General features: G+C 43.7%; 1 protein-coding gene across 1 annotated transcript in view; it reads left to right on the forward strand.

Moving 5' to 3' along the window:
* Nucleotides 1–12,165, forward strand: part of LOC145965631 (nardilysin-like) — a 27,078-nt gene continuing 14,913 nt past the window's right edge. Inside the window, exons 1-4 of the mRNA XM_083089292.1 lie at nucleotides 1–986; nucleotides 8,109–8,379; nucleotides 8,493–9,281; nucleotides 10,870–11,563. Coding sequence (XP_082945418.1) covers nucleotides 8,117–8,379; nucleotides 8,493–9,281; nucleotides 10,870–11,563 — 1,746 coding nt within the window. The 5' untranslated portion in view covers nucleotides 1–986; nucleotides 8,109–8,116. The remainder of the gene's footprint in view (nucleotides 987–8,108; nucleotides 8,380–8,492; nucleotides 9,282–10,869; nucleotides 11,564–12,165) is intronic.

The following is a 12,165-nucleotide window of genomic DNA, read 5'->3' on the forward strand; positions in this document are numbered from 1 at the left end:
AAAAACCCGGGTTTGAATTCGCGCGAAAATCCACGAGGAGCGAAGAGGAGGCGCGGGAGGAGCGGGGGGGAGTGCGGCGTGTATTTACCCGCTCGGAGTCGATAAATCGCCATGTGGCCCGCGTACATACGTATCTTCCCGCCATTATCGCGTAGTGTGCTTCATTCTTAACCGAGGAGCCGCCCGACACCCCTCTATAGTGGCCGCGATGGACTCGCCCATCGTCGATTCAACCTCGTCCGAGGGGGACGGCGATTGTTTGTCGCGCGGCGCGAGAGAGACGCGGCTCGGTGCGTCCCGGGAAAAATTGCCACGAAATCCACGGGATCGGAGGATCCACGAGGCGGGATAAATATCGCGATACGCGCCATCGAGGTGAGTGACTGTCCGCGCGCGCAGTGTTGTTTGGGTTCGGCCATTTTCTCTGTGGGGAAGGTTAGGGAAACGTGCGTGTGCGAGAGACGAGTGTACCTTGTATATACATTGTGTGTCGGGGAAGGAAAGACGGTCGGCGCGTTTGACAGGTGACGCGGCGCCGATCCAGCTGATCGCGCGCGCGCTAGTTTGACAGATCGCGGGTTATCGCGGGTGACCAAAGGAGGATAGATAGAGCGAGTGGCGAGGGCGGCCCCGCGAAAATTCCGCTCTTTGTCAGCCATGTGCATTGCGGCGCATCGTTCAAAACGTCCTGGCAGCCCCGTGGCGGCCGGCCAATAGGCGGCCGCGCGTCCCGGCCACGTGACCCGCCCCGGCCAATCGGCGCCGCGGGATTTGAAATCTTGTGGTCTTTGTTCACGGGCCTGCTCGTGTCAAGCCAACGTTGCCTCAGTTCCGTCAAGGGGGACCCGTGTCGGTGTACGTTTATACATGGTCGCTGCGCCGAAAATCCTCCGCGGCTCGCTCGTAAATATATGTGTGAAAGTGCTGGCGGTCGCGACCGGGCAGTGTGACACGGGGAATCTTCGGAGGCGCGGTATCGATACACGGTAAGGTTCCTCGCGCCATTATTACGCGTCGCGTAAATTGTATACCCCGCGCGTAAAAAGCATCCTTGCCCGTCCCGTCTCGTCTCGTCCCGTCCCGTCTCTCGCGGGCTCTTCCGACCGGCGCGCGCGCTCTCTCTTTCCTCCTCTCGCTCTCTCTCTCTCTCTTTCCCTTCGTCTGTCAGGAGCGAGAGGAGGTTCCTTTGTTTATTTCCTTCTCACGTCGCGATCGAAAAATACCCGCCTTGCAACGTCACGTCGACGACACTTGTGTCCTCTCTCTCTCTCTCTCTCTCTCTTTCTTTCTCTCTCTCTGTCCTCGTCCCGCGCATGTCGCCGGTATTTTCGGTCGATTCGCGATTATATTTCCGCGACGGCGCTGAATCGCGCGCGACGATAATCCGTCATCGGTGATGACGAGGGGACGACACTCGGAAATCGGAGACCCCGTCCGTCGCCCCCTCCTCCCCGGCCCCGTCTTGTGTGTCAAATCGCTCGGCGTGTGAATGAGCGGTTCACGGGCGCGGGAGTGTCGGCCTCGTGAATTTCGGCGGGAAGAACCAAGATCCCGTACAGCACGAAATATTGCTGCAATATTGCTATAATATTGCTGTTACATTGCAGCAATATTGCTATAATATTGCTGCTACATTGCAGCAATATTGCTATAATATTGCTGTTACATTGCAACAATATTTGCTATAATATTGCAGCAATATTGCTGTTACATTGCAGCAATATTGCTGCAAATGTTCTGTGCTGTATGGGATGCGTGATGTACAAAGAAACGAGGAGAAAGAGAGAAAGAGAAAGGATAATTTATTAGGCGCTCTGGGAAGAATCTCTAAAAATACACGGCGAAAACAATGCTACGTATTCAGGAACGTCGCTGCAGGAATATATGTAAACAAAAAACTCGCGTGTGTTTCTGCGCGCGCGCGCGCGTATCGTACGTGAATATGTACGAGGGAGAGAGAGAGAGGGGGAGTCGTGGGAGGGGGAAAGGAGGAGAGAGAAAGAAAGCGTTATATGCGCTGCTCGTCGTTCCCTTAAGCGAATCAAATAAATGGATAGATCCGATAATCCGCGGACCGTGAAGGATAGAGTACGAGTAATATGCAAATTCCTTCCAAAGGACGAGGGAGGGGGGGGGGGGAGATTCCTCCGAAATATAAATGGGAGAAAATCTGCCTTACTTATATTTTTAGGCTTCGCGAACAGGACGAGGTTCGATTTCCTTTCCGAGACGAGGGGGAATTTTCGGGAACCGCAAATCGCCGAAATATCCGTCGATTTTCCAATTTTCCCTCTCCTTCCGTCGTCCCGCGACGTTTCCCGCGTAATTATCCGGAGCCGGTGGCGGCGGCCGTCGTCGCCGAAACCGCCAACGGCGGTATCGATTTCCATTGATAGCCGCGAATAGTAATTTCGCGCGGATCGCGAACGTTAATTGGCCGCCTTGGAATAACCCGACTCGTCCTTTCGTCTCCTCGTCTCATATTTTTTTCATCGTCCACCTTTCGCTCTATCCGAGAAATACCGCCAACATCATCTCCGTCCCTTCGACGCCACGTCAGGTATTATATTTTTCCCTGGAAGGGAAGGAAGGGACTTGCTGAATATTCGATTTTGAAAATCCTCGAAAGGACGACGGAATAAGGGACGTAAGCGCAAAATGCGAATGCAGCCTGCAGGCAAGAGGACGGAAGAGGAGGGTACCGGGGGGATGAGGGTGAGGGGATGGACGGGGGGAAGGAGGTTGGAAGGGCAGCCCCTCGAGCACTTTCCAGCCGCATACCGCCGGGAAAGCTATTGACCGTGAGAACCTTCCGGGAAACCCCTCGTACCCCTCGGTATCCCTTCTGGCCTCTTCCACGCCAGATGCCCACCGCGCGGGAAGTGCGCAGTTTCTACGATTCACGATCGAAATTCACATTTTCTTCGTCTTCCTCCTCCTCTACCTCTTTCGCCGATTCTCGCGTCCTCGAATGATTACTTTTGCGAGTCGAGAAAGGGAGCGAGAGACAAAGAAACGAAGGACAGAAGGATGACGCAACGTCATCCTCTCTTCTTGAGGATTTTTTTTTGTTTGCCATGTAAAAAAGAATGACGGAAACGGAATTATTTTTTCTGTCGAATATACTGGGTGCCTCTTGTAGATAGGATACCGTAGATTGGTAGTGTCATGTGTTCCTTGTCAGAAAATGCGCAGGATCATTCAGATCTTTACTCGAAAAAAACAACAAATGTAATAAATAATAATAATAAATCTCGGAAATGATGAATTTTCAGAAATTTAAATTTCGGTCAGAGAAAAAAAATATATTTTATTTTATTATTTTTTTTTTGACAAGGAATATCTATTGACAGAAATCCAGATTTTCATCAAAGGAAATGTGAATATTTTTTTGACAAGGAATATCTCTCTATTTCACAAAAAAATTCATTAAAAATTGAATATAATAAATAATAACAATAAATCTCGGAAACGATAAATTTTCAGAAACTCAGATTTCAAAGAAAAATTATGCATATCTTTTTGACAAGAAATATCTGTACTTTATAAAAAAATTCAATTAAAAAATGAATATAATAATAATAATAAATCTCGGAAATAAATTTTCAGAAATTTCGGTCAAAGAAAAAAAATATATATTTATTTTTTATTTTATATTATTTATTTTCTTGACAAGGAATACCCATACTTTTCATAAAAAAATTCGCTAAAAAATGAATATGATAAATGATAATAATAAATTTCAAAAATGATGAATCTTCAGAAATACAGATTTCGATGAAAGAAAAAATATGAATATCTTCTTGACAAGAAATATCTGTACTTTATAAGGAATCCTCCGCAAAGCTTTTTTATTATCGAAGAAAACCTCGATCCACGGATCTATACAATGTGTCCAGAATGTCCGCTAATATTACTTTTCGAGCTCATTCAATTTCCGCAGCATCAGGTGTTAGATCGAGAAAGCGCGTTTCGAATCTACAGGGTGACTCTCTTGTTTCGTCGCGAGACGAATTTCGCGATGGGACAATCGGCAATTTTCGCCCGTCGTTAATCATAATCTCGCGATTGCAACGCGCCATTCGTGCTTTTGTGCTTTCGCGTCGCGTCTCTCCTGCATTTTTAGCGATGACGCGAGCGAGGGAACGCGGAATGGAAACATTTGCCCGGTCACTTTCGCGGCGCTTTGATAATATCAAGGCGGACGAAGCGTGGAAGATTTTAACGGTCGGCCTAATTTAGAGCCGACCGTCCGCATTTAGAACGTTTAGTGCCCAAGTCCACGGTCTTCTCTGATTTACGCCAATTTGCAACATGTTCATTTACGCGATTACGAAGAATATCCTCTCTTAAATAAAGTATAATATACCCCGTTCTATTAGAAACATTAAATTCCACAATTGCATGGAATCACTCGGGTTAGTCCGTCGTTTCATTTGGATCTTCAAGAGAGAGAGAGAGAGAGAGATTGGAATATGTGTGTGCATGTGTGTTAAAGGCTCATTGAGAAACACGTTTCATTGTGGATCGCGTGTATTTTGGTTTCGCGGCAACGTGCGAAATTTTGCAAGATCTCGAGGGAAGGACCTCGCGATTGACTCATTCGTTTGGCCAGTGAAAGCAAGAAATTCTAAGCCTGAAACCCATTGAATTAGCAGTAGACGGGATTAGCAAATATACCGTGAGATCGACGTTAAGTTAAAGAGACGTCCATTTTCAGGCCGCCTCTTATGTAAGCGAAATCGCAAAGTAATCGTTAATGCATAAATCTCTTCTTAATCTCGATATTCCCGCTTATAAAGACCTAAAAGATCGCTGGATGTCTAAAAATAATTTTATTTATATAGTTATATATTAGTTATATATTAGTTATATAATAGTTATATATTAGTTATATAATAGTTATATAATAGTTATATATTTATTATATTTATAAGATAATTAAAATTACGTACAATTTTTTGACGCTCGATTAATCTTGGTAAGTATGTTATTATAAGATTCATCGACATAACAATCTTAATTAATAATAAAAAAATAACAATAATAAAAAATAATTCATAACAATCTGAAATACGCGACAAATTTTATCTCATTCTTCCATTTTTCCATTTATGTAAAATTTGAAGATCGCGAAGCATGCGAGATAACGTCGCGACGTTGACGGCGAGGGGGCGGAGAGCGGGGGGGCGGGGCGTACTTTTTCGCGCCAATTCCGCGCGGCCACGTGCGTTCGGTGCCACGCGTGCAAACGTCATCGCGCGCACAGACACGTCATTGTGCGACGCGCCGTCCCATTTAAGTGACACATATCGATATTAATCCGTCGAGAGGACGGCGAGTGAGAATAAACTCGCCTCGTTCTTCTGCGAAAAAACTTGGTTATATAAAATTTACGCGTGTCCAAAAATAGGCTCTTGTTTCAATCGATATTTTTAGTGACACGTCTCAAGAAGGGGGAAATATGCTTCTTCAAAAAATCGAATCGACCGATCAGTTATTTCTCTCTTTTTTTTATAATTGCGACATATCTTCTATCGCAACAGGGCGCTTCTCGCTTCGATCGGGAGACTATTTTCGCGCAGCCGTTCGTTTAAAAACAAACGTTCTCGGGGCTTTTGTAAATTATATTGAGCTCGGAAATGCACAGAAGCGCGAATCTTGGACGAATCGAGACTCGGATATTTTAATCTCGCTGAAAGCAACGGGAATAACATGTATAAAATTCCGTGATAAAAATCCGCCTTTTTACTCGCAAAGATGGAGAAGCATTAATTCGACCCTAGCGAGCGACATTAAGGGTTAACGAGCGGTCTGCGTTGGGGATCTGTGCGAGGGACCCGAAGGGGAGAACGAGAAATAGGGTGAGACAGAGAGAAAGAGAGAGAGAGGAAGGGAGGGGTGAATTTTCAAACGGGCTCCCGAGGAAGAGAATACGCTGGGGGGGAGGGGGGGAAGGGGAGGAAGGGTGCCACCCTGACGAATACGAACGCGGCATTGGTGCACGCTCTTGCAGCTCGCAAATACCAGTCAGGGGGAAAGGATACGACGAGGGTGGATGACAGGGGTTGAGGGAGAGGTCGGGGAGGGTGAGAAGGGGAAGAGAGGGCAGACATATCAGATCGATACTCGGCGAAAAGCGCGGGCTGAGCAGAGACGGCGCGCTGCCTTGTATCTACGGCTGGTCCATCGCGAGATACGGATGCTGTATTACATGTATGTGTGTGTGTATGTGTGTGTATGTGGGTCTGTGCGCGACTACGCGCAATCTACTGGCTGGAATACTCGAATCAATGCCGGATGTTTGTTTCCATAATGCACACATACACGTGTATGGGCAAGAACGAGGTGGGGGGGAGGGATGGGGATGGGGGGAGGGTGAAGGTCCGCTCGCTTCGGCTGTGCTTAAAATCAAATAAGCGTAAGCAAAGTTTGTTGGAACTTATTCTAAAAAAGAAAAAATAAAATAAAAAAAGAAATAATCTCCCTCGTTTCTGTTTTCAACGTTTATTTCAGCAATGTGTTGGGAACAGTCTCTCAAAACTCTTCCATCGAATCAGTTAGGACATCAAATCGGGATATCAAACTTTTATTTATTTTTTTTTTTTTAATTAAAAAATTCTCCGCATGCATTATTTACTTTCGTCATTTGTCGTTGCTTTATCTTTGAATGAGAATCAGGAGGACAAAAGGGAGGAGACGAGGAAAGAGCTGCGTGAAAGCGTAGGGGGAAGTACTATGAGAGTCTGGTAAATCGTATAGTAAATCGACTATACTACTATGAGTTAGTCACACCCACGAGCCGGTTGTGGGTTCAAGATCCTCGTTGTACACATTCTCTCTCTCTCACACACACATACATACATGCACGAATGTGTACACGTAACTGTAGACACGTTGGCGCACCTACGTGAACCTATTGGCTTTGCCTGGCGTAGTAAAACACAATCCGATACTCGTATAGTATGGAATACGTTGATAGGATGCGAGATATTGTGAAAAATTTTTGAAGCGAATTATCCCATATCTACATCGTTTAAAAAGTTCAGAAGGAACCGAGAGTTGTAAATAAAATTATCACAAATAATTCGATCAAATTAAAAATATAAGATATAATATTTATATAATATTTATATAATATTTATATAACATTTATATATTATTTATATAACATTTATATAATATTTATATAACATTTATATAATATTTATATAACATTTATATATTATTTATATAACATTTATATATTATTATATATATAATATAACTCGTGATATATATGTACAAATTTCTATTTATACACACAGAATAAAATTAACGCGATATTAGCATAAAGAGAGAAGGAGAAAATTCTTCAGGAGGGAGAATTCATCAGTATGCTCGAGGGTAATTTACGAGTTCGAGGAGGCACGAGAGATTCGCGAAGGCTCCACCGTTTCCTGAACCGTCTCGATCAGCGAATAAACGTCCCGACGTAGAGATCTGCTTTCATTCGGGACGAGGAACTCTCTCGGGAAGTCTCACGTCTCAACTCGAGCGGGCTATTATTTCTTCGACGAAGCGCACAACATGCCGGGGCCGTAGGTACCAATCCGGGCGCCCTTATGAAGGCCGATCCGTGAAAATGATCGATCTACGAGAGAGCTTGAGCTATAGTACTAATCCGAGATGCATTCTGGGTGTCGTTAAAAAAAGCACACATGCTGAAATATGGATGAATCCGCAGGGGCGAAGTGCCATGAGGGGAGGGTGGGGGGAAACTTTTTGGAAGCCCTGCAGTCACTAGTGCATAAACCGATAGACGAGTATCTTCTCTCTTTGTGCGCCAAAGAGTGTAAAATTATGTTTTTTTTTTTATTATAAATAAAAATATTATTATCACAAAATAAAATATATCGGTAAAATTAAATATAAATATGATAAAAAAATTGCAAAACAATATCATAGAAAAGCTTGTTCTTTTTTATAGGGCTATAAAAATATCATAGATACGCTCTTAAGAAAATAAAACTACCTTCGAAGATTATAATTCATCGTCCTGCGAATTAACTACTCGATAGAAATTTCTTGACGGTCCTCTTAAAGATATCGCTTCGTGTCCTTTGCAGTCGAGTGAATGGAATTGGATACCGTAAATGCGTACAGCACCATCGGGATGGAGCAGGGATTGTCCGGGGATCCGTGGGACTGCCTGTTCGGCAGCGACAGCATCTCCGACGCCTTCCAAGGCCGTCCGGATATGTTCCATATGGACATCCGGCGTTGCGACAACACGGGCAGAATCGGCTGGCACGGCCCGGGTCTTGGGTTCGACTTTGAGGATGTCCTGGAGACCGAGGACCCAGTCGGCTTCAACGACAAAAGCCGCAGCTCGAATAGGTGAGGATTCGGGGCTCGTTAGAGCTCAGCATCTACTCTGATGGGTCGAGAAAGACACGGTGAAATTATTGTTAACGGAAAATCTAAATTTCTGTTCATCTATTTTCCAACAGCAACCTGGAGGAGCTGAATCTGGACAGCGACAGCGAGCTGGCGTTGACGTTGGACCCGAATTTGATATTGCCTCGCAACATGTGCATGCCCATCCGCAGCCCCGCGTCCAACAGCGAGGCGGCGATGCTGGAGACGGCGAGCGTGGAAGAGAACGTTGTTGAGAACGAGGGGGAAGAGACGGAGAACGAAAGCGAGGTCGAGCGAACCGAAAACGACGAGGAGAACGAAAGCGAAGAAGAGGAAGAAGAGGAAGAGGAGATCGAAGAGCACGAGCACAACGAAACAGAGTACGAGGAGACGGAGGAAGAGGAGACGGAGGAGGAGGAGGAGGAGGAAGAGGAGACGGAGGACGACGAACAGCAGGATGCGGCTCAACGACTGCTCGCACCCTCGAACGTGGAAACGCCGACGTCGATAACGTCGTCGTCGTCGTCCACCGGCGTCAGGACGACCGTGGCCGCCTCCTCCTCGCCGACGATACAGCTGACGAGGGTGCAGATGCAGCACCCCAAGATGGGGACCGTGTCCGGCACGATGGACATCAAGATGTTGACCTCTAGCCCGGGCAGTCACATACGCAAGCAGATTTATAATAATAATGTGCACGACGTTAGCCCGGGTGCGACGACGACGGTGATGATTCAGGCAGCGAAGCGCGAGAAGGATCTGACGGGGCGCGACAACCCCTATCCGAAGCCCGCGTACTCGTACTCGTGCCTCATCGCGATGGCGCTGAAAAACAGCCAAACGGGCCTGCTGCCGGTCTCTGAAATCTACAATTTCATGTGGTGAGTGTCCTGCAAAATGCAAGCGATCGAGATAATTTTGTATAAAAATTGCTCTCAATAATTAAATATCTAAACGATATTTAATTAATTTTAGTGAAGAGTAGAATCTTTCCAGTTTTGGACTCAAGTCTTTCGATCAAGTTTTTCAAGCTGCAAGTCATTACATCATCTCTTAGAATCTTTTTTCAAACCTAAATTTTCATCTCAATTAATTATTGAAATTATTTATATATGAATTTTATTATATTTTAAATATTACTATAAATATTACTATTAATATTACTATAAATATTACTTTAAATATTACTATTAATTTATTTTATTACGAAGAAAGTAATTTTGATAGATTTTGATATAGATTTTAATTTTTTAAAAAGATAGCTTTTTAGAAAAACTACTATCCTTCCCTCAAATTCTGTTGAACTTTTGAAAATTTGAGCTAAAAGGTCGTTAAATTTGTAACTTTTCGTGACGATTGATGAATGATTGTGTGACATTTTCGTGGCGAGGAACGAGAAATTTTATACTTGATGAACAGACGTGTCGCCTCGTTCGTTTATTTTCGGCCATTTGGCCGGAAGAATAAAAGGGGGCTGCCGAAGCCCCCTTTTGCGTTTAGGTACGAAGGGCAAAAGTATTGTCTTTTTCCTCTTTATTCCTGGGTTTTACGGGAGGGAAGGAGAGCTGAAAGAGAGAACGAGAAGCTGCCATTTTGTATGGGGCCCTTGGAACAACCAGGGGCACATGCCGAGGTACAGTCTCTTTTAAAACCAACGGCAGGGGCCTGCTTTCTCATCGTTTACCACCTGCCTATGTTTCTGCCGTTATGACTAACACGGCTCATGGAACGAAGTCTCACTCGAGTCTCACTGAAATAACTTTGTAATAGTGTTTCACTAAAACTTTGCTTTGTCAAAGCAAAAATGTCAAGGAAATTTACCTCTAAAATATTTATGCTTTCAAAATATTCAAAGAAATTCTTTAAGAATGAGCGTAGTTAAGAGATAATCTTCTACATTTTTTTCAAATATTCCTTGACATTAATATATTTAAATATATTTACTAGAGAGAAACAAATTTTTCTTTTAAATTTTTTATTTGATTTAAAATGAAATTTAAATAAAATTTTTTTATTATAATTTATTTATGTAAATTCGACTGGCTAAAGATATATATAATTTCGTAGATTTACCCAATTTAATTAATTATCTATCAGAGATACATTTTTAATTAAACGTATCCAAGAAGTGCGAATTTTATTTTCCATTTTCTCGTTTCCTTTTTTGTTTTCTTCAAATATTCTTTGACATTAATATATTTAAGTATATTTACTAGAGAGAAGGAGAAAAATTTGGCTTTTAAATTTTATTAAAATTTCTTATTTTATTTAAAATGAAATTTAAATAAAATTTGTTATTTATTTTTATTATAATTTATTTATGTAAATTCGACTCGCTAAAGATATTATATAATTTCGTAAATTTACCCAATTTAATTAATTATCTCTCTATCAGAGATACATTTTTAATTAAACACATCCAAGATTAGTGCAAATTTCATCTTCCATTTTCTCGTTTCCTTCACGCAGCCGACACTTTCCCTACTTCAAGACCGCGCCAACGGGCTGGAAAAATTCCGTGAGGCATAACTTGTCGTTGAACAAGTGCTTCGAGAAGATCGAGAAGCCCCCCGGCAACGGTAGCCAGCGCAAGGGCTGCCTCTGGGCGATCCATCCGTCGAAGGTAGCCAAGATGGACGAGGAGGTGCGAAAGTGGTCGAGAAAAGACCCGATCGCGATCAAGCGAGCCATGGTGCATCCCGACCATCTCGAGCTCCTCGAACGGGGTGAGATGAAGTACGAGGGTGACAGGCACGAGGAGATCTACGAGGACGCGGAGAGCTACGCGGGCTCCGAAACGGGCGGCTCCGCGGCCGACGAGATCATCAACGACGACGAGAACGTCACGTACGACGAGAGCAAGCACATCGACATCGTCGACGACGACATCGTCGTCGGGCAGCTCTACGAGGGCCTCGACCTCGGCGACGCCGCCGAGCTGCTCGACACCCGGCTGACCGACTTCCCCAGGGAGGAGCAGTCCTTCGTGTACGAGTACGTCTCGTGCGCGAAACGCCAGAAGACCGCCAGCCTCTCGAGTTCGCCGATACAGAGCAAGTACGTCTATCAGCAGGTCAGCGCGACGTCGCCGCGAAAGAAATCGCACCTGGTTGCGCTGCGGCCTGGAACTGGCGCGATCACCGGGTCGCTTCTCGAGGCCGACTGAGCCGTTCCTTGGGATATACTGTCCTGTCCTGATTACACGAGGCACCTTTTTTATCGCTAGACTATTGTAAATAATTGTGTATGGTACTTTTTTATATCTAGATTTTGTAAATAATCGATTTTGTGTTTTGTATGGATAATTTGTATTTTTTTTATATATACAATGCTCTTGTAAATAATTGTAATTTTAAAATGTACAAATTACGTGTATATATGCAGTGTACAAAGGCTGTTTTTTTTTCCTTTTTTTACAAACGTGACACGGGACCAGTCGCGCGCGCGTAGAAAAGTTTTACACCCGATGAGCGATCAGTTGGCATTCTACTCTATTTGTACATTTTATAGACATACAAGCGGGGAAAATTCTAAACGGAGAAATCTCATTTTTCCATTACATTACTAAAACTTTCGGACATATATCAAATTTCACTGAGAAAAAAATAATCTTGAATAAACAACATCAGTGTAATTGGAATTTATTTTATTGATTCAATAACATTATTGAATTAATAAAATAAATTCCACTGACGTTGATTCAGCATTATTTTTCTCTCAGCGTACTATTTTGTAATAAACGTTTTCCAATTATTGATTTTCCAA

The sequence above is a fragment of the Camponotus vicinus genome, unplaced genomic scaffold, assembly GCF_025532165.1.
Source record: "Camponotus vicinus isolate PSW18456_S1 unplaced genomic scaffold, iyCamVici1.0 SCAF_14, whole genome shotgun sequence".
Lineage (NCBI taxonomy): Eukaryota > Metazoa > Arthropoda > Insecta > Hymenoptera > Formicidae > Camponotus > Camponotus vicinus.